Here is an 18995-nt window from a genome sequence, read left to right as displayed (position 1 = left end):
TTTCACAGTTTGGAATCGCAAGTGGTGTGCAAGCCAAATAGTAAATATTCTATTACTACTATATTTTTTGTTACAGTTATTTAATCTCTAGTTAAATCTAATAAATATTCTATTACTATATTTTTTGTTACAATTATTTAATCTCTAGTTGAATCTAATAAATATTAAATACTCCATATTTTTAGTTTGTCCGCTATTTTTCTTTAATACTCTTATGTAATGAATAGTTTTGAACAAATTAGTTGTTTTTGTTGTTCATTAATTGTTGTTATATTCTTAATTGATTATGTAGCGCTGCTCTATTGTTCGTCCAGCGTATTAGTACTAAATGTAAAGATAAATTGATCACCAAAATCCCTTATAGTCTAAGATTTTATAAACTCAGAAAAAAAAAGAAAAAAAAACAACAATCTCGTTATAAAGTTTACTCCCTCTGTCTCACATTTGAAGTCACTTATTGTTATGGCTCGGATTTTAAGAAAGAGTTGAAGTGTATAATAAATGAAGCGAGATGGTGGAGTGTGTAATAAATGAAGTGAGATAGTAGAGTGTGTAATAAATGAAGTGAGACGATGGAGTTGGTTGAAGGTGGGTCCCTTTTGACTTTTGATTTTTGTTTTGATTTATTTTAATGTGGATAATGACATTTTTGTGTAATTTTGATGAAGAATGGGGTAAAATTGTATGACCAAATATGAAATTTTTTAAAAGTGACTCTTAAACTGGGACGAACTTTTATGACAAAAAGTGACTGTTAATCTAGGACAGAGGGAGTACAACTTAAAACCAATATCTCTCTCTCTCTCTTAAGAATAACATTATATTCGAGCTTAGACTATAGTGCGTTGCACGGGCATGAGGCGCACACACGCACCGGATTTGAGTACAACGTTGTTGATGCCCTTACAATTTTCCATATTATTACTTGTTGATTTTTGAAATTCAAAATAATATTACTCCTACTACCATTAATAGTCTACAATAAGTAAAAATAAAAAACAAAAATAATAGAGTAGGTTGGCCCACCCAACTAGACCAGCCAATCAGAAAATCTTATCCCAATCCAATAGACAAAAAAATTGCTTAATTTAATCTAGTGGGAAACGAACTGTAACTACTTGCTTCTCTATAAACTTCCATTCTTGTCAAATTTTGCAGTTGAAAAATTGAAATCTTGTTTATTATCTCTTCCTCACTCTCCCTCTAGACTTAATCCCTCTCTCTCTCCAAACAAATAGAGATTCTCACAATTCTTGATTCTACACCTTGTTTCTCAGCTATGGCAGCAGCTGCATTCCATTCCATGAGCCTCCGCCATGGCGTCAAGAATCTCAACCAACTCCTTCCCAACATCCACTCTGTTAATAGGCAAGCTCTCTCTCTCTCTCTCTCTCTCTCTCTCTCTCTCTGTGTTTCTTGTCATTTTGATAGTCAAAATCTTATCTTTTTTTGGTTGCAATTCCCTTTTTCCAAGATGGTGTTGTCATTTTGTGTTTATCTGGCAAATCAATGGCTTAAATTTCTCCACTTTCTGTGTGATGGGATTGATATTTTATTGGACAAAAGTAGTAGTCACTAAAGCCATGATAATCATATAAAAAATTGGTCTTTAGTTGTAATATTTAATGTTTATTGCAGCATGGGTTCTGTTTCACATTCTTTTCTTGATGGAGTGTTAAAAATCCTTTCTTTTTTGGGTTCTTGTCTCGTATTAAGATGTGGGATGGAATTTTAGTTAGAACTTTGTATTGGGATAGCTTATTTCTCTCTTGTTGAGAAAATTTGATCAAATTCATTCCCTTTTCAGGATTTATCAGGTTGGTGGAAGGCCGAAAGATGCGAAAATACGTTTTAGTAAGGCGATCACGAGGCCTGCACGGAGGCGGTACGGAGTTTTGTTGAAGTGTGTGGCAGAGCATGGTGAAGAAGGGAAGGAGGAAGATATCTCTAAAGCAACTTTGATATGGAGAGCTGTCAAATTACCAATGTACACCGTTGCCCTCATTCCGATAACGGTATGTTTATTTCACTCTTTGTTTGGTAGCATCCTAATAATTGCTCAAACTTTAAAAATTGGATGTTGTTTAGTGAGTTTGTATGATTATGAGAGCAGAATCAGTGAAGCCTTTAGACATGGGAAACATGTTTATTTTTCGATATTGATTCGAGCATGAAGGAAGCATTTTGTCTGTGCTTCCTTGAAAAATTAGGCCAAAAGGTTGGAGTTGATAGTAAGTTTGCCATTTCACTTGAAACCTTGTTTTGTTGGTTATTTATACTGAAGTTTCTTGAGATATTGATCTGCATTTGTTAGCTCGTGATTTGTAGTTCGTTGGCTTCTTCAATAAACAGGTAGGAAGTGCAGCGGCTTATTTGGAGACGGGCCAGTATTTTGCAAACCGTTTCCTCAGGCTGTGTGTTTCTTCAGCTTGTATTATAGCTTGGCTCAACTTAAGGTTTGCCTTTCACCTTTCACCGAACTGTATGATCTCATTACTAATAGTCCGCGTTCATCACTTGTGTTTGTATGTTATTCACTTAGGACAGACAGTTCTTGTTTATGCCTTTTGATCATCTTGAAATGCCAAAGTGGATTCATTAGTTGTTAATCTTTGTATCGAACGGTCCTTCTGAATGCCTCGTGTGTATATTTGGGCAGCAACGATGTGTATGATTTTGACACTGGAGGGGATAAAAACAAGAAAGAGTCAGTTGTTAATCTAGCTGGAAGGTTAGAAATGGTCTTAACCCTTAAACGCCCGTCTCAGCTCTAACGATAATGCTATGTGAAGCCGGACAGGGACTCATGTTTTTGCTTGGATACTACTTGCACTTGGCTTCGCTGGCCTTTCTTGGGTGTCTGTCGAAGCTGGAAGTCCACGTTCGATAATGCTACTTTCGTATGCTATAATCTGCGGCTATGTTTATCAGGTAATGCATTTATTTCACTACATGAACATATCTCACAATCGAAATGAAAAAAATTCATCTGTGGTGATGATTTGTGTTGCAGTGTCCACCGTTTCGCCTTAGTTACTTGGGACTAGGGGAGCCGCTGTGCTTTGCAGCATTCGGGCCATTTGCAACGACCGCCTTTTACTTGCTCCAGAGCAGCACAAAGTAGCTCATTCTCATTACTACAAACATTGTTAGTATTAAACTGTTTTACTAATTCAGTTATGTTTTTAGGCAGCTGTCTATTTCTGGAGCTGTGGTTGCTTCATCCATTCTTGTTGGCATCACAACTTCCTTAATCCTCTTCTGTAGTCACTTTCATCAGGTGGATTTTCTCTCTCTCCCTTTCTCTCTCACGACGAACGTCGTGATCACAACTGATTTGTATTCATGCATAGCTCAGATAGAGGACGACAAGGCAGTCGGGAAGTTATCCCCTCTTGTAAGGCTCGGGACTGAAGGAGGCGCGAAAGTAGTGAAACTAACTGTCGTGGCGCTCTACTTGCTTCTTTTCATTCTTGGCCTTACACAGACTCTCCCCTTTTCATCTGTAGTAAGTGTCTGTCATTATATCTTCAGTTTAACGCTATCCCAACTTATATCTCACAACAACAACGGTCGTGTCACCACAGATTCTCTGTGGCCTAACGCTGCCAGTTGCGAATATGGCGGTTAGCTTTGTTGACAAGTACCACAAGGTGAGGGGCACTTAACTATTTTTTTTTGTTTTTCATAAAAACATCATAGTAAAAGAGGGGTTGATTTGGTTTGGATTTCCAAAAGGACAAGACAAAGATCTTCATGGCCAAATACTACTGTGTGAGGTTTCACACGGCGTTCGGAGCTGCGCTGGCGGCCGGGCTGGTGGCGGCGAGGATGTTTGCAAGAAAGCAACTTCCACAAGCCATTCTTCTCTGAGGTTCAATAAGGCAAAGACTACTGATTTTCTCTCAACTGACAACACAAATAGGCTCATACTAATTGATCAACTTTATTTGCTATACTTCCTATGTTATGGAGTATACTATTTAGCTATGTATAATAAACATTTTTTGGATTAGTATTCACTTGTCTAATAATAATGTTATAGAGATCCAATTTTGGGTTCTTTATTTGTAATGTTTGGAATGTATAATACACCCTACATGAGTTTATAATATGCATGTATTGCGCAAGGATCCTTTAGAGCATCTTCGATGGCGCCCTTCCCACTATAAATTCCCACAAAAACTTCTTGCTACGTCATCACTAGGACTTCCCGCAATTAAACTTCCTGCTATGTATGTGTCCTTCATTTATGTTATCACCTGAACAAGATTACCCATGTCTCGTCGCCTTCGACAGCATATTCGGCTCAAGCATAATGCCAACTCTAATGCCATTTTTACAAAGACTACGTATAGATTTAGTCACATTGATTGAAGCGTACTTGGTTGGTATATGAACGAGAGACCAATCAAACTCTAACAATTTTTTTCCTAAAATCAATTTTTATTTGACATCAATATACCGTGAAAGAATACACCTAAGTATATACTACCTCCGTCCCCCAAATTTTGACCCGGTACGGATTTTAAGAAATGTAATGGAAAGTGGGTTGAAAAAGTTAGTGGGACGTGGGTCTTATTTCTAAAGTATTAGTTTTATAATAAAATGTGAGTAGGATTGAGTTAGTGGAATATGAGGTCCACTATTCAAAATGGTAAAAAGTGAAGTGTGTCAAATTTTTAGGGACGGACAGATATAGTAAACTGTGTCAAAATTTGGGAGGCGGAGGTAGTAATTTATTCTTAGATATCCGAACCCAATAATAAAAATTAACTGACCTCGTGTGGCAAAATTATAATGAAACCACTTATATTTATTTATTTATTTATACTTTTTTTTTTTTTAATATTCAGAACCCTATTAATAGGGCTGAGTGGCCCAATCCAAACAGAATAAGCCCAATCCAAATATAAATATAATTTCCCATTCAATTCAATAAAAACTCAACTAGGGTTTAATTGCTCCTTCAATCAGGGTTTCAGCATCGCCGCTTCGAGAGACAGAGACGAAGACACAAGCTCGAAGCGAAATCCATGGCGGCACCCGCGGCAAAGGAGTCAGTTCAATGCTTCGGCCGGAAGAAGACCGCCGTGGCGGTCACTCACTGCAAGCGCGGCCGCGGCCTCATCAAAATCAACGGCAAGCCGATCGAGCTCGTGGAGCCGGAGATCCTCCGCTACAAGGCGTTTGAGCCGATCCTCCTCCTCGGCCGCCACCGCTTCGCCGGCGTCGACATGCGCATCCGCGTCCGAGGCGGGGGCCACACCTCGCAGATCTACGCCATCCGCCAGTCCATCGCCAAGGCGCTCGTCGCCTTCTACCAGAAGTACGTCGACGAGCAGTCGAAGAAGGAGATCAAGGACGTCCTCGGCCGCTACGACAGGACGCTCCTCGTCGCCGATCCGCGGCGCTGCGAGCCGAAGAAGTTCGGCGGTCGCGGCGCTCGCGCTAGGTTCCAGAAATCGTACCGTTGAAATCCTGGTAGTTTCAATCGCCTTCTGATCGAATGCTTCTGGACTAAAATTGAAGCTTGTTTTTGCTGTTTTATCGGATCGTTAATGAACATGCCTTTTGTTTTGAGCTATAATTCGGAAAATCGTTGAATTCTGATGTGTTTTTAAATGTTTATCATCGCTGTGCCTTCGGTTAAATTGATATCCAACCTCTGAATTGCTGTTTCTCTTTAATTGTTGAGTGTTGTTGTTGAATGAACTGCAATTCACCATTAGTTGATCATAATTTATTTATGGAATAATGTCAAATTAAATGAGTCTAGTCTCTTTTCATCCCCTGTTTTGTGAGTTTTAAATGTAAGGTGCTTTGGGTTTTGCTTAAACCTATAATGATTGCTCTGGAATAATTGGCAGATTGGTTGTGTTCATGTTTTTAGTGATGATGATAACTTTATTTTACTGTGAAGTTCTGAAGCTGTTTTCTTTTTTTGAGGAATTCATAGTTTCATATTTGATGCAGGGCTGTTTTAGCTCCTTTATTTTCTACTAATAGTTTTTATTATACTCAAGTTTACTGAGTCTTATTCAACAATTTTAGTTTCCCTTATTTTAATTTTTCACCTTTTTTTTATTTTATCATCACTTTATAATTTTATTGTAGGGATATTGGTATCTAATATCATAAAATTTTCAAAAAGTTGGGTTTTTCCCACGAACTTTAAAACTGGCAAATAATATCATGAACTTTAACCTGGGTTTGTTTTTTCACACGAATGAAAAAATTCATGTTATTTTAATAGATTGAAGAACAATTTTGGAGGGGGTGCTTTATGAAAAACTATGTTCAAAGATTGAAAAACTTGAAGCTCTCAAAATTGTTATTGAGAAATTATGAAAACCAAATTCGTATCACAATAATATTTGTGGGAATTTTTTCATTCGTGGTAAAAAATAAATCTGGGGTAAAATTTGTGATATTATTTGTCAATTTTAAAGTTCTTGGGAAAATTCTAACTTTTTCAAAGTTTCATGATATTACATGCCAGTATCCCTTTATTTTTTTTTTCTATTTCTACTTACCTCACTAAATGCTAGTAGTAGTAATGTCTTATATTTTGTGCTGACACAATTCCTTAAAATAACATCATACCACCATTCCTAGCCAATCATTTGTATACGTAGACGAATAATAAGCTGTCATGTGGCAAAAAAAAAATCTGAAAAACTCGGGCAGCAATTTGCTGCTCTTTATACAACAATTTTTCTTGTCCAGCAATATTAGACACACTATACAGTGATGTCACGGTTTCATTTTAAGAGGGGTTGTCATTTTAACGCAAATCGTATTATAAATCTTAGTAATACATGACTAAATATACATTTTAAAGAATATATTGTGACTGAGATTGTGACTACCTCAACAACCTCATTGAAAAGTATTCTTAGCCAAAACAATGTTTTAATTCTCTGAAAATTATGTATGACACATGTTTTAACGTTTTATTTTGTATTATGAGAAAAAAAATATGTGATCATTTGAGAGTTATTCCAAATTGAAGTGCGCCTTCCTCCTTTTCGAGTTTGAAGGTTTTCTCCACAGGATTTGGCAATGATGGATGTGAGCAAGTGAGATTATAATCGCCGTGAAACAGTCTGCCGGAGAAAACTCCGTCCTTGTCCGTGACCGTTACAACGTTGCTCCTCCACTCTTTCAAGATCAGCCGATCCACGAGCTCTCCGGTCGGCGTGATCTTGAAGTTGTCGTCTATGAGGCACATCTGCCCGCACCCGATTGGCAAGTGGTTGTAATCTTTTGCGTTTACGCATTCATCCCTGCAGGCATTCTTCTTCCACGCTCCGAATATGATGATCCCCTCCACAGCCGGATGTGAGAACGACTCCCTGAGGACGTTCTCGAGGTCCTCGTGCTGTGTGTCGCTCTTGAGGAAGTCGAGCTCCGTGAGCCATATGGGGCTCCCTGAAGCGCCCATGACATCGAAGGCCGCACGGATGTAGGATATGTTGGCTTTTAGGGAAAAATGGCCCTGCATTCCAATGTGCAGGACCATGTCCTCGTTCCCGGGAAACGACTTGATCTCGCGGATCTTGTGTACGATTCTTGCTGGGATGACCTTAGTGTCCTTGGGGTACTCGAGCGTGTTGTACTCGTTAATGAATAGAGGGGTATGTGGATCGATAGCCCGGGTGACCTGGTAAAAAATGGGGAACTAATCAGCCATCGTGTTGGTAGATGAGTTTCATTATTGTTGTTGTTTATAAGTATAACCAAACTAGCCTGGTAAATCATGGCGGAAGCGTTTGCGCCAAGGATGCTCTCGTAGTACGAGTTGTGCAAGTTCTCGTTCATCACGTCCCAGGCGATGACCCTTCCGGTGTACCGGGACACTACAGAGGCGATGCGGCGGATGGTCGTGTAAAGGACCTCACGCGGCGGGAGGGTTAGGGTCCAATAGTTGGATGCGTTGGTCGAGTCCCACAGGATGCAGTGGCCGCGGACGGCGATGTTGTTCTTCTTGAAGAAGGACACCATAGCGTCCGCGACCGTGTAGTTCTCCACGCCCTGGACCTGCTCGTTGTAGTACCACTTCATCTCGTTGTGGGGTGTCGCCGCTGTGAAGCGGGCCGCGAAGAAGTCTTGGTACGCCTTCGCTTCGAGGATCGAGTAGCCCGTGCCGCTGCCGATGAGGAAGAGTGGCCTTGTGTGGGTTAGGGTTATGTTTGCGCCTTCCAGTGGCTTACCTGCCTCGTCCGTTACCTTTATTTTTATGTCCCTTTTGCGATACTGGTGATGTGTAACATTTGATTGTCATTATCTAATAGTACTAATATGTTATCAAATTTTAGTGTCACAACTAATTATACCTTATTGATGCTTCTCTCTTGTTGCTCTCTCCATTCTGCTTTTGTGAATGACTTAAGTGACACATTGTCTATCCAAACCTCATTCTTAGTGTTTGGAACCTACAAGTATGATTGTAGCAAACAAGTTAGGTATACTCTTTTTTCATATAATGGATCAAGGAAATAAAACTCGTGGGGTCATTGATCATGTATGATTAACACCACACAAGCTAGGTATACTTTTCTCATATAACTATGGATCAGGAAAATGAAACTCGTAAAATTAGTCACAGTGAAGAAAGGTTGTTGTATGCGTCAGATTGTCGCTGACAATAGATGACGATAGAAAAATGGAAGCAAGTCCTGAAACGGTGGGGTGGAGCTGCGGCACCAAGGGGTCGATGCCAACTCCAATAGCCGAAGGTGGGGTCGGTGGAGCATCAACCTGACCTGGATCCACTATTGCGGGCCCCACCGATATATACGTAGACATATATTTAATGAGAGTATATTATTAACTACTATCTCCGTCTCATTGAAATAGGCCAATTCAGGGTGACACGGGTCTTAATGTGCAATTGGTAAAGTAAGAGAGAAGGAGAAAATGTGGTTGAAATAATGTATTGGATGGTAAAGTCCATATATGATAAAATAAAAAAGGAGAAAAATGTTTCTATAAATGGATGTGGACTATTTCTATAGGACGAACGAAAAAGGAAATTCGGCCTATTTCTATGAGACGGAGGGAGTAATAAGTACCTTGAAAATTAGATCAACTTTGTCATCTTCATACGCTGTGAATCCTCCTTTGAGCATAGACCAACAACCAGCTTTGGCTATTACTGAACCAGATGTCTTAGTTTCACTAGGAGTTTTAATATAAGCCAGTATTGTTTCTTGTCCCTCATCTACTTGTATCCATGCTGCCAAAATCACAATTATTTCACTTAGAAACGAAATTTGTGGGGTCAGACACAGTAAACAAGGTGCAATATTGTGGCAGTGGTGGGCTATATCGATCCCGCAACCCCACCTGAGTGCGCTATTGGTCGTATATTCGGTTGTTAATCATACCTGAAAATGTATATAAATGGTCTTTCTGGATATCGAACGAGTAAGAGACTCCGTCAAATATATCGGTGCGATTAAATGCCACCAAAAAATTGTTATTAGTGGATGATTTTCTTTTCTCCATACTTGCATTTCCACACACTTTCCATTCCAACAATTGTGAATCGAACCTAGGATCTTTGAACAATCCCCCTCCATATTGAGGTTGCTTAGGCTCAGCTAGACACTGGAAAATATTTTAAAAATTAAATTAATAAAAAATAATAATTATGTCAGTGAAATTTGTTTGTAAAATTTTAAACCTTTGTCAAATTGTGGTTCTGCATACCAACTTTAAAATCTCCCTATAAATTAAGCTATTGATTTTTCTTATTTTACAACCAATTAATATTTCGACGCTGACATAGCTTAATACTACTAGTTATGTAAACTTATTGGGCGTCAACCAAAATCAGGTCATTGTTTTAGTAGGAAAAAAATTATCATATTATTATACTAAATTAAATAATTTTAATTTTTTAAATTATGGCTTACTTTAAGTCATAATAACATCAAAATCTAGGTTGATTGTAAAAGTAAAACAAATCAATAATTTGGTGATTTACATAAATATGCAAAACCATAATTTGACAATTGTTTAGTAATTTACACACAAATCCCCTATATTATATTATTTGACAGATATTAAATTGTCCAAAATTAGTAATTTTTTACATGAATGCTGGCTTTGTAGTTGTAAGATGCATCAGAACCCTCGAGAGCGACTAATAAATCACAGAGTTAATGCAAAAAAAATTAATTAATGATTAAAAATTAGAATTTGGCCCTTGAAAAATCATGATTTTACAGTAAAAATAATAATAGTGCAAAATAAAATAGAATAAGAGGCTGACCTGATATGAGTAGAGTACATAAAATAAGAAACACCTCACTCTTAAAATATCTCATTATTCTGTGCATAGGAAAAAAATTTGTTGATAATAAGATTTATAATACAATTAAATATACCGTTTTTGCATGACATATGATAAGATTTTATATACAAATATTCTATTTTTGCAAGACATATGATAACATTTTATAATACAAATATCCCATTTTTGTATAAATACAAATTTACATAGATTATATTATTCCCTCATTCATAATTCTTGTTTCATTACAATATTTCAAGTAATCCCATAATAAATTAGTACTAATAATCCCACTATAAAAAGTCATGCATATTAAAACATGTATACCTTTAATTTAGTAAGCCAAGAAGAATGTATAATCAATTAATTGGTTATTCCAAGATAAAGAAAACTCCAAATAATATAAATTTGGAGATTTTCTTTTTTTATGTAAGGACAAGTTTAATCTTCATTATATATAGGCTGAAGAAATTATTGTTCGACATCATTGAAGTATAGAACATTTAATATTGTAACGTGTGATTAGATATTAATTGTGTAATTGAATGCATCGTATTATTGCTAATTAACATTGTAACTCCGTTGTAATATGAAACTTGCCACTTACATTATTGCTTTATTTATTGATTTGGCCTAATAATTTTTACCTATAATTAATACTGTATCATGAAGCCAGTAAAACATTAGTACTATTTTATTTTTTAAATTAAATTTATGTTTTGCATATATAGAAGTACTATTAATTCAAATTTTGGATAAGAATGGCATCACTTAAAAATTTTGTAATTCCTTGAAAAATAAAAGAATAAATAGGATAAAAATAAGAGGGAACATCTTTTTGGTCCATGAACTTTGTCAAAGTATCACTTTAGGTCTGTGAACTTTGAAAATATCATTTAAGGTCTGTCAACTATGAGTTAATATCAATCGAAGTACTTTTTTACTATTTTTAATTTTTTTCGGACGAAAATACCCTCAACACCTTGAAGGATGTATATTTTTGCTAAACTTATCACATACTCATATTTTTTTTTATAAATATCTTTACTATATATTTTTGACGAATTTTCTAAATACAATTTGACCTTCAATATTATCACTTAATTTTGTGACATGCTAGAAAAGTTCGTTCTTCAACTTTTTACTATTAAATAATTCTTTAAGTATCGTCTATTGATTGTGACATTAATTTTTACGAGTATCCATACTTAAAAAAATATTTTAAAATGATTTAATTATAAAAAGTTGAAGAAGAGACTTTTCTTGCATGTTACAAAATTAAGTGATAATATTGAAGGTCAAATTATATTTAGAAAATTTGTCAAAAATATATAGTAAAGATATTTATAAAAAATATGAGTATGTGATAAGTTTAGTCAAAATATACACCCTTCAAGGTATTGCGGGTATTTTCATATGAAAAAACTTAGAAATAGTGAAAAAGTATTTCGATTGATATTAACTCATAGTTATAGACCTCAAATAATATTTTCAAAGTTCACAGATTTAAAATGATATTTTAACAAAGTTCATGGACAATAAAAGATGTTTCCTCTGAAAATAAAGTACGAGAGAGAAATAAAGAGTAAAGTTAAGAATAGTTATTTGTTAAAACAAAGAACGATTTAACTACCTTTAACTTTAGTTAAGACGAATTAGAAAAAATACAATTTTTTAAAAATTTCATGATATTAGGGGTGAATATTCATGATATTTAAGTTGAGAGAGTTCATTCTTAAATGAGAAATCATTAGCTACAATTGCAGAACTCCACGTGGCAAATGACATAGAAGCAGGGCATGATGAAAGCATGGCAATGGCATGCGTGAATTCATTTTTCTGGTTTTGCATCTGAAGATTTTGAGAGGAAGAGTGTGAAATTATGATTGTTACGCAGCTGCATTTGTGGTTTCCCGCTGCTACCGAAATCATTCGCCCTAACGAATCCGATTTTGTGATAAAATCGGAATAATGTGGGTGCTGTATGTGCTATCTCTGCCGCTGACGGTGGTGATGGTGGGCTGGACCCTCTGGTACTTCGTCGGCCCCGACGTCCCTCTCTACGTCCGCTTCACCGTCGGCTACACCTGGTTCTGCTCTCTCTTCATGATCGTCCTCGTCCCCGCCGACATCTGGGCCGTACATCCTCTCTCTCTCTAATTTCATATGATTATTATGTGTGTGTGTGTGTGATATTTCTGGATAATCGGATTGGATGTTCTGAACATTTCAATTGCTAAGTGTATGGTTTTGATAAGGCAAATTGCATGAAAAATAGGAAGTTTGGACGAATTTTGGTCTGTTGCAGCGTTAGAATTGAATTGGAAAAAGCTATGAAGTGTGGATTGATATGTTGTTGATGTTTTTTGATCAAGCGATTGCGTTTTGTTTAGGAATAGATGTTTAGCTCACGTTTGCGTATCTCCAGGTGTCATATTAGATACGGTTTCACTGAAATTATTTGGCGTAGGATGGTTGCTGTTTTGACATAATAGAGTAACTGTGTAATCGAGACAAACAGAATCGTAAAGAGACACAGATTTACGTGGTTCACCAACATTGTGTTGGCTACGTCCACAGGGCAGGAAAGAAGAACAGATTGTATTCAGATTGTGTTTTCAGATTACAGAGTTATGTCCCGTTTGGATCTTTGGCTAGTGGCAAACAATACAGATTCAAGGCATACTAACAGTTGCGAATGACACTGAAATTCATGGTTTATTTAGGAGCCCCTTCGATGAAGTATGAAATGCATATTTAGTGTTTGGGGGATGAGACGTGTGAATCTTAGTTGGGTGGGATTGGGGATTGTTAGTGTAGTCAAATTGCTATGGAGCCTTGCATTTTTTGTTGATGAGGTAGAAACAGGGAATGTAGCTCAATCTGTGATTTGTAAGTGAAGAGAATTTCTGAGTTGGTTTAGGATACAGAAAATTTTCATTAGAGGGAGCTGTGTTTTCTCTATTTTGAGATTGAAGCTTATAATTTGATAGTTTTACTAGGAAAAGTGACTGGTAGGGGCTTAAGACTCCCCATAGTTTAAAAATTCTGCACTTGAAAGAACACGTTCTTACTATTCTGAAAATCATTTAAACTGCTTCTTAATGTTAGAGCATATATAGTGATCAGAAAGATGTAAATTTATCATGAATGAATCTCATAAAATGGAAGCTCAACTCGAAGGAATGTTACTTTATTTATTGAACATGTCTAAAATACTGTTGCTGATATTGCTTCACCTGCTTAGACACTTGGCAATAAAGGAGGCATCTCTTTCTTGTGGAGCTGGTTATACTGGAGTTCATTTTTACTTACATGGTACGTAACTTGTGAAGCTTATCGTCTAGCAAATTAATTTTTCTCTATGGTAATTTCCTTCTTCTTCGTTTCATTTCCTTGATCATTTAGCTCTACATCGGAATGGGTGTTTAATGGATAATGCATGATCAGCCTTGAGTTACAATATCATACCTCGTGCCCTTTTACTTCTTGTGTTTTCTTATCTGCTGTATCTTGATGATGAACCCGTCTTCATATTGAATTTCCAGTTCGTGATGAAAAATGACGTTGCTCATCTATATTCCCATGTTGGAAATTTCAATTTGTCTGGTATCTTTGTCATGCTTTCGGATGCTTGTGTTTAGAGCCCCCTCCATATTAAAACTGCCAAACCTTATCCATTTATTTTTCTTTACTCAATTTCGGATTTCTTGATGAAAGAAGTTTATTCTTAAAGTTTTATGTTTACATGTTCTCAAAGTTTTATTAAGCTATCTCTCTAAGCAGGGCTGTGGCACCTGTCATTCAGGGTTATGAAGATGCAGGGGACTTCACTATCCGGGACAGACTGCGGACTAGTGTTCATGTAAATCTAATCTACTATTTATCCGTTGGTTCAATTGCATTGTGTGGACTTGTCCTGCTCGTCGTTATGCACAAGGACTGGTTCGTTCTCTCTCCTAAACGATAACGGTCTTCAATTTGTCTAGTGGCTTACAGATTTTAAGATCAGAAAACTTAAGAATTAAGATGCTTGTGAAAGAATTATATCAGCAATCTTGCAATCAGTAAGTTGCTAAAACGGAATAGGATATAGTTGAACTCAGTTTATCATTAAATTCTTCTTGATGTTTTCTTTATATATCCTTTGCTCAGGTGTACACTTTCATGAGTAAACGTGTCCATAATTAAATACAGCGTAAGTGAAAACTATGGCTGTACAATCAAATAATGGCTAAGGAATCATTTCCAGGAAAGAGGCCTTTGAGCAATAACTGTTACAGAGTATATTCTTAGTCTTAGTTTATCTTGATTTCGATGAACGTCTTTAGAATCATGACATATGACACTGCGTTGTGGATTAAGACTATATCAGTGGAGCAATGAGTACAGGAAATATGTGAAGCTTGTATTTTCAGATAAATTTGCAAGTGCAGATATTGGTTATTTCTTCGTAATACAACTCGTAAGATGGTAGCGTATGTGCACCTAGGATATTGGTTTGGTTATGGTTGTTACGACTTAATATCTCTTTCTGTCTTCTTATAAAATGAATTGTGCATTCGTGTGCAGGGGTGACAATATTTTAGGCCTTGCTATGGCTTGTGCAAATACATTTGGTCTGGTGACAGGAGCTTTTCTTTTGGGCTATGGTTTGAGTGAAATTCCAAGAGGTGTATGGACAAACGCAAATTGGACATATCGTCACAAATTCCTGTCTCATAATGTGTACAGAGTGGCAGTCAAACTTGATGATGCTCATCAAGATTATTCAAATGCAATAGTAGTAAGTTCCTAACCAACTTGTATAGTCCACACTTGGATTTCAATGTTTTAAATCAACCTTATTGTTGAACTCCATTCAACATATTTGGGTTATGATTGTACTTATACTAAAGCAATATGAATCCAGAATTTTCTATATATGTTCTATTTCTTGCAGCTGGATGTAATTCTATCATTCTGTTAGGTTGCTCAAGCGACATCAAAGCAGATGTCTAAGCGCGATCCACTTAAACCATACATGAACAAAATTGACAAAATGTTGGCAAAGATGGTACTCATAATTTACTTGTATTATCAGTGTTTCGAACTACTTTTATAGTGTCGAGCACCTTTTTGAACTAGTTATCGCATAAAAAATTGTAATGCAGCTTAATGAAGATTCTACTTTTAAACCACAAGGAGGCAAATTAGGGGAAGGGGATATGGATTATGACACCGATATAACTAGCATGGCTTCTCTTAGAAAACATCTGAGGAAAGCTAGGGAGAGGTATTACCGCTATAAGAGGTAAAGGTAAACTAAGGCTTTCAACCTTTTTTTTTTAATCATAGGAGGCATGCTGAGATCAATTTTGCTCAAGCTGTAATTTGCTCCTTTCTTGGTAGGTTTGGACAGGACTACCTATGATTTGGTGTTATTATTAAATTTCATGATCGGGAATTACCATACGTGTAGCTAACTCATATATTGGCTTACACTGATAGCTCAATTTACGTATACTTTCACTCTCTAGTGCAGTGAGTATATGAATTTTGTTAGAGAGGCTTTAGAGCTAGAGGACACCATGAAGAATTATGAGCATTGTAGTTCTAATGGATGGTATGCTTCTGCTTCTCCTCTTCTTTTCTTTTCTTTAATGCCAGGACTGTACTTTCCCATTTCCAATTCAAGCAACTTGAATTTCTTCATACATGGTTTGAGACTACATGAAGCCGATTTTAATATTTGCATGTCTAACCACGAATGCATGATACCACTTTCCCCTATATTTATCTTTCATATTACAAATATCTCATCCTAATTGTTTACTATGAACAAAATGGCACCTAAATTAGTATCTTGAACACTATCCGCTTAAGTTCTGCTTTTGGTGTGATTTTGCAGGAAATAGAAAAATAGTTCCTCAAAATAATGAGTCGTGTGCGCAATAGAGGATGACAGCGTCCTAGTAAACAATGTAATGACCATGTTTTGAATAATTTGCAGGAAATACATGTCAAGTTTTAGACCTGAGCGTAAAGGCAAAATCGGGTCCTTTCTTGATATCTCTGGTAATTATTGTTGCATGAAGTGTTATTTGAAAGCCTTTCTTTACTATGAGTTGCTTAGTAATTTCAATAGCAAAAGTCCGGCACTTGAAACAATGTGTTGCCGGTACATTTCTAGCTATTCCCGATCTATGATTTTACTTATATTCATGTAGAGAGTGTAATTGGACTGAGAATGTCATTTTTTTTTTCAATTTCAAGGTAAATTCACACTTTTGCTAAGCAGGCTTTGTCTGAAAACACAATTTCGAGCTAAACACACAACCCTTTATCTATTAAAATGCTATCACTAAACTGGATATTTCTGCTGGACTATCCGTTGGAACTAGAATAAGAAACGTGTAATTCTTATAAGCGATCCTTTTTTTGCAGAACTGCTATGGCGATGCATAGTGAGAAAACAACTAGGGAGAATTATGGCTGTTATATTGGGTTGCATGACTGCTGCAATTCTTGTTGCAGAGGCCACTATTATGTTGAATGACGTAGATTTATCCCTCTTCTCAGTTCTGATAAACAAGATAGGCAGGCATGAGTTACTTGTGCAGGTATATATATCTGCACTTCTTTCTCATCTATGCATACAATTTATAAAGCCATTAATTAATTTTGATGTATCTTGAAATGTGTTTGCCTCTATTTTCAGGTTACTGCTCTTATTCCTCTAATATACATGTGTGTCTGCACATATTTTTCTCTAATCAAAATCGGAATGCTGACATTTTACTCCCTGACTCCGGGACAAACAAGTTCAGTTAGCTTGCTGATGATATGCGCGTATGTACGTTAAACCCTTTGTCCTTTTGCTATTTCTCATAGTATTCTGCATTTGGTACGGTTGAAAACTACATGCTTTCATTTCTCATGACTCGAACAATAAAGGATGGTTGCACGCTATGCTCCTCCGATTGCATACAATTTTCTCAACCTCATCAATCTTCCAAACGACGCCGAGACTACATTTGAGAAGGTAAGTTTAATTTCATGCACCTCATTTTGGTTATTGCATACAATTTTCTCAACCTCGGCTTTGTACCCTCGAACTAATTCTCGTCTTCTGTCTTTGCTTATGAGCTTCACTTTTGCAGAAAATGGGGAATATTGATGACGCAGTGCCATTCTTTGGGGATGGGTTCAACAGAATCTATCCACTCATAATGGTTGTCTTCACCATATTGGTTGCAGTAAATTTTTATGATCGCGTTATCGGATACTTGAGAAATTGGAATATATTCAATTACCAAGACGAAGCAGTCGAAGATGCAGACGGATTCAATCCCGCGGGATTAGTTATTCTGAATAAAGGTGGAGAGACTTGTATATATCATCCTAGTCATGGTTTGCCAATTCTGAGCTTGTTGTATGTATTTCTTTAAACAGAACGATCTTGGGTTGAACAAGGCCATAAAGTAGGCGAACTCGTCGTTCCTTTGGCACGAAATTTCCACAATGTCACCGTTGATCTTGAATCCGGAGGCAACAACGTGGTATGTGGCTTTACATCCTTGCTTCATCTTCTATTCTTTGTTATTGAGGAACTTGTTAAAATCTCTGGGGGCTGATATATGTATGGCTCAGATTCCGCAGATCCGAAGGCAGACATCAAGATTGATCGAGGAGGAGGGGCCTGGGCCGAGCAGTCACGCGACACACCTGAGATCGGTGATACAGAAAGATGGCGACCGCGGGAGACCACACGCTAAAGAGAAGGAGAGTGATGAAGCACCGCAACGCAACAGCACACAGCAAGGGAAGAGATCCACTAGCGGAGTAGCCTCGACATGGGAATCGATGAAGACGGGCTTCCAGAATTTCAAGTCCCGTGTTGATGCTAACAGATTCATCCGGCTAGGCCATGACACCGACCACCGTCGTACTTCATCTCCCGAGTCACTCGATGAAATATTTGAGCGAATCAGCCGGCCCCGCTCACGACAGCCGAGCTCCGACGACGAGATTGATCTTGGTGGTGACATTGCAATGGCGGCCATTCAGAGGCAAGGCCTTAGTAGATAGCAGTTAAGATTGATGATTTTATAGCAATGTTTCAAACCAATTGTAAGGTTTTATAGAAATATAGTAATATACACTACTTGTGAATCCTTGAATCATTACCAATTTTAAGGTTCCTATATTTATTTGTTGGATGTTTAAACATAATGAACAAGTATATCTTTAATTTTTATGTATTTGTAAATTGATAGCACCAATAATAAAATTTTAAAATATTAAAAACTACGAGTAAATGGATAACACAAAAAGTTAAGATTAACAGGGAATGGTGCTCACGAATGATATGTATCATAACATTTTCTTCTCTTAACAAGGAACGGAGGGATTAGTTTTTAGGTAATTTTAGAAAGATGACCTAAAATGATCTAAAAATGACCTCAAATCCGAATTTTATAAAATGACTTAAAAACGAACTAATAATGACATCCTTATAATATGCATTTTTATTGCCATCAGATTGGCAAAATCTCAAGGTCAGGATTTGGCCTGCGTTATGTATTAAGATCAATTCTATAGATTTGCTCCTAGAAGATAAACAACATCCATGGGTTACGGACAATTCCTGAACCCGAACTGCACCACTCTCTCGGGCTCGGTGTTGATGCTTGCCGAGGGCGTCACCGGC

General features: G+C 36.9%; 4 protein-coding genes across 4 annotated transcripts; 3 read left to right on the top strand and 1 right to left on the bottom strand.

Moving 5' to 3' along the window:
• The first annotated feature begins 1121 nt into the window (after window positions 1-1121).
• Window positions 1122-4130, top strand: ABC4 (UbiA prenyltransferase family protein). The gene is made up of 10 exons (XM_089057186.1): window positions 1122-1368; window positions 1808-2015; window positions 2353-2456; window positions 2660-2731; window positions 2793-2931; window positions 3014-3120; window positions 3190-3280; window positions 3359-3508; window positions 3588-3653; window positions 3739-4130. Exons 1-10 carry the CDS (start codon window positions 1280-1282, stop codon window positions 3871-3873), a joined length of 1161 nt encoding a protein of 386 aa, XP_088913312.1. The 5' UTR covers window positions 1122-1279; the 3' UTR covers window positions 3874-4130.
• An 825-nt stretch (window positions 4131-4955) lies between these two features.
• Window positions 4956-5690, top strand: LOC125223368 (small ribosomal subunit protein uS9-like). Its single transcript, XM_048126490.2, has one exon. The coding sequence runs from the start codon at window positions 5037-5039 to the stop codon at window positions 5475-5477; it is 441 nt and encodes a 146-aa protein (XP_047982447.2). The 5' UTR covers window positions 4956-5036; the 3' UTR covers window positions 5478-5690.
• A 1298-nt stretch (window positions 5691-6988) lies between these two features.
• On the bottom strand, window positions 6989-10413 carry LOC148934455 (endo-1,4-beta-xylanase 4-like). The gene is made up of 7 exons (XM_089062307.1): window positions 10398-10413; window positions 10104-10153; window positions 9393-9615; window positions 9078-9241; window positions 8340-8438; window positions 7753-8259; window positions 6989-7666 (listed from the first exon to the last, which is right to left on the bottom strand). Exons 1-7 carry the CDS (start codon window positions 10411-10413, stop codon window positions 6989-6991), a joined length of 1737 nt encoding a protein of 578 aa, XP_088918433.1.
• A 1743-nt stretch (window positions 10414-12156) lies between these two features.
• LOC125185488 (uncharacterized) lies at window positions 12157-18476 on the top strand. The gene is made up of 14 exons (XM_089063227.1): window positions 12157-12442; window positions 13551-13621; window positions 14090-14248; window positions 14876-15089; window positions 15273-15359; window positions 15457-15596; window positions 15828-15908; window positions 16296-16360; window positions 16730-16905; window positions 17004-17134; window positions 17240-17327; window positions 17446-17662; window positions 17738-17844; window positions 17936-18476. The coding sequence occupies exons 1-14, from the start codon at window positions 12275-12277 to the stop codon at window positions 18371-18373; spliced, it is 2142 nt and encodes a 713-aa protein (XP_088919353.1). The 5' UTR covers window positions 12157-12274; the 3' UTR covers window positions 18374-18476.
• The last annotated feature ends 519 nt before the right edge of the window (window positions 18477-18995 follow it).

This window comes from Salvia hispanica, chromosome 1 (assembly GCF_029641045.1).
Source record: "Salvia hispanica isolate PSC_SH4W2 chromosome 1, Shi_PSC_v1, whole genome shotgun sequence".
Lineage (NCBI taxonomy): Eukaryota > Viridiplantae > Streptophyta > Magnoliopsida > Lamiales > Lamiaceae > Salvia > Salvia hispanica.
The sequence above is the reverse complement of the archived record's forward strand: the minus strand, read 5'-3'. Positions and strand labels throughout refer to the sequence as shown.

What these genes read in the sequence shown, in the direction of transcription:
- ABC4 (XM_089057186.1), top strand. Translation starts at nt 1,280, where the DNA reads ATGGCAGCAGCTGCATTCCATTCCATGAGCCTCCGCCATGGCGTCAAG. An exon ending in AACATCCACTCTGTTAATAG is followed by an intron (nt 1,369 to 1,807) that starts GCAAGCTCTCTC and finishes TTCCCTTTTCAG; the next exon opens with GATTTATCAGGTTGGTGGAA. An exon ending in TTGCCCTCATTCCGATAACG is followed by an intron (nt 2,016 to 2,352) that starts GTATGTTTATTT and finishes TTCAATAAACAG; the next exon opens with GTAGGAAGTGCAGCGGCTTA.
- LOC125223368 (XM_048126490.2), top strand. Translation starts at nt 5,037, where the DNA reads ATGGCGGCACCCGCGGCAAAGGAGTCAGTTCAATGCTTCGGCCGGAAG.
- LOC148934455 (XM_089062307.1), bottom strand. An exon ending in CCATTTATATACATTTTCAG is followed by an intron (nt 9,242 to 9,392) that starts GTATGATTAACA and finishes TGATTTTGGCAG; the next exon opens with CATGGATACAAGTAGATGAG. An exon ending in AAGAGAGAAGCATCAATAAG is followed by an intron (nt 8,260 to 8,339) that starts GTATAATTAGTT and finishes ACACATCACCAG; the next exon opens with TATCGCAAAAGGGACATAAA.
- LOC125185488 (XM_089063227.1), top strand. Translation starts at nt 12,275, where the DNA reads ATGTGGGTGCTGTATGTGCTATCTCTGCCGCTGACGGTGGTGATGGTG. An exon ending in ACAAAATGTTGGCAAAGATG is followed by an intron (nt 15,360 to 15,456) that starts GTACTCATAATT and finishes ATTGTAATGCAG; the next exon opens with CTTAATGAAGATTCTACTTT. An exon ending in CATTGTAGTTCTAATGGATG is followed by an intron (nt 15,909 to 16,295) that starts GTATGCTTCTGC and finishes AATAATTTGCAG; the next exon opens with GAAATACATGTCAAGTTTTA.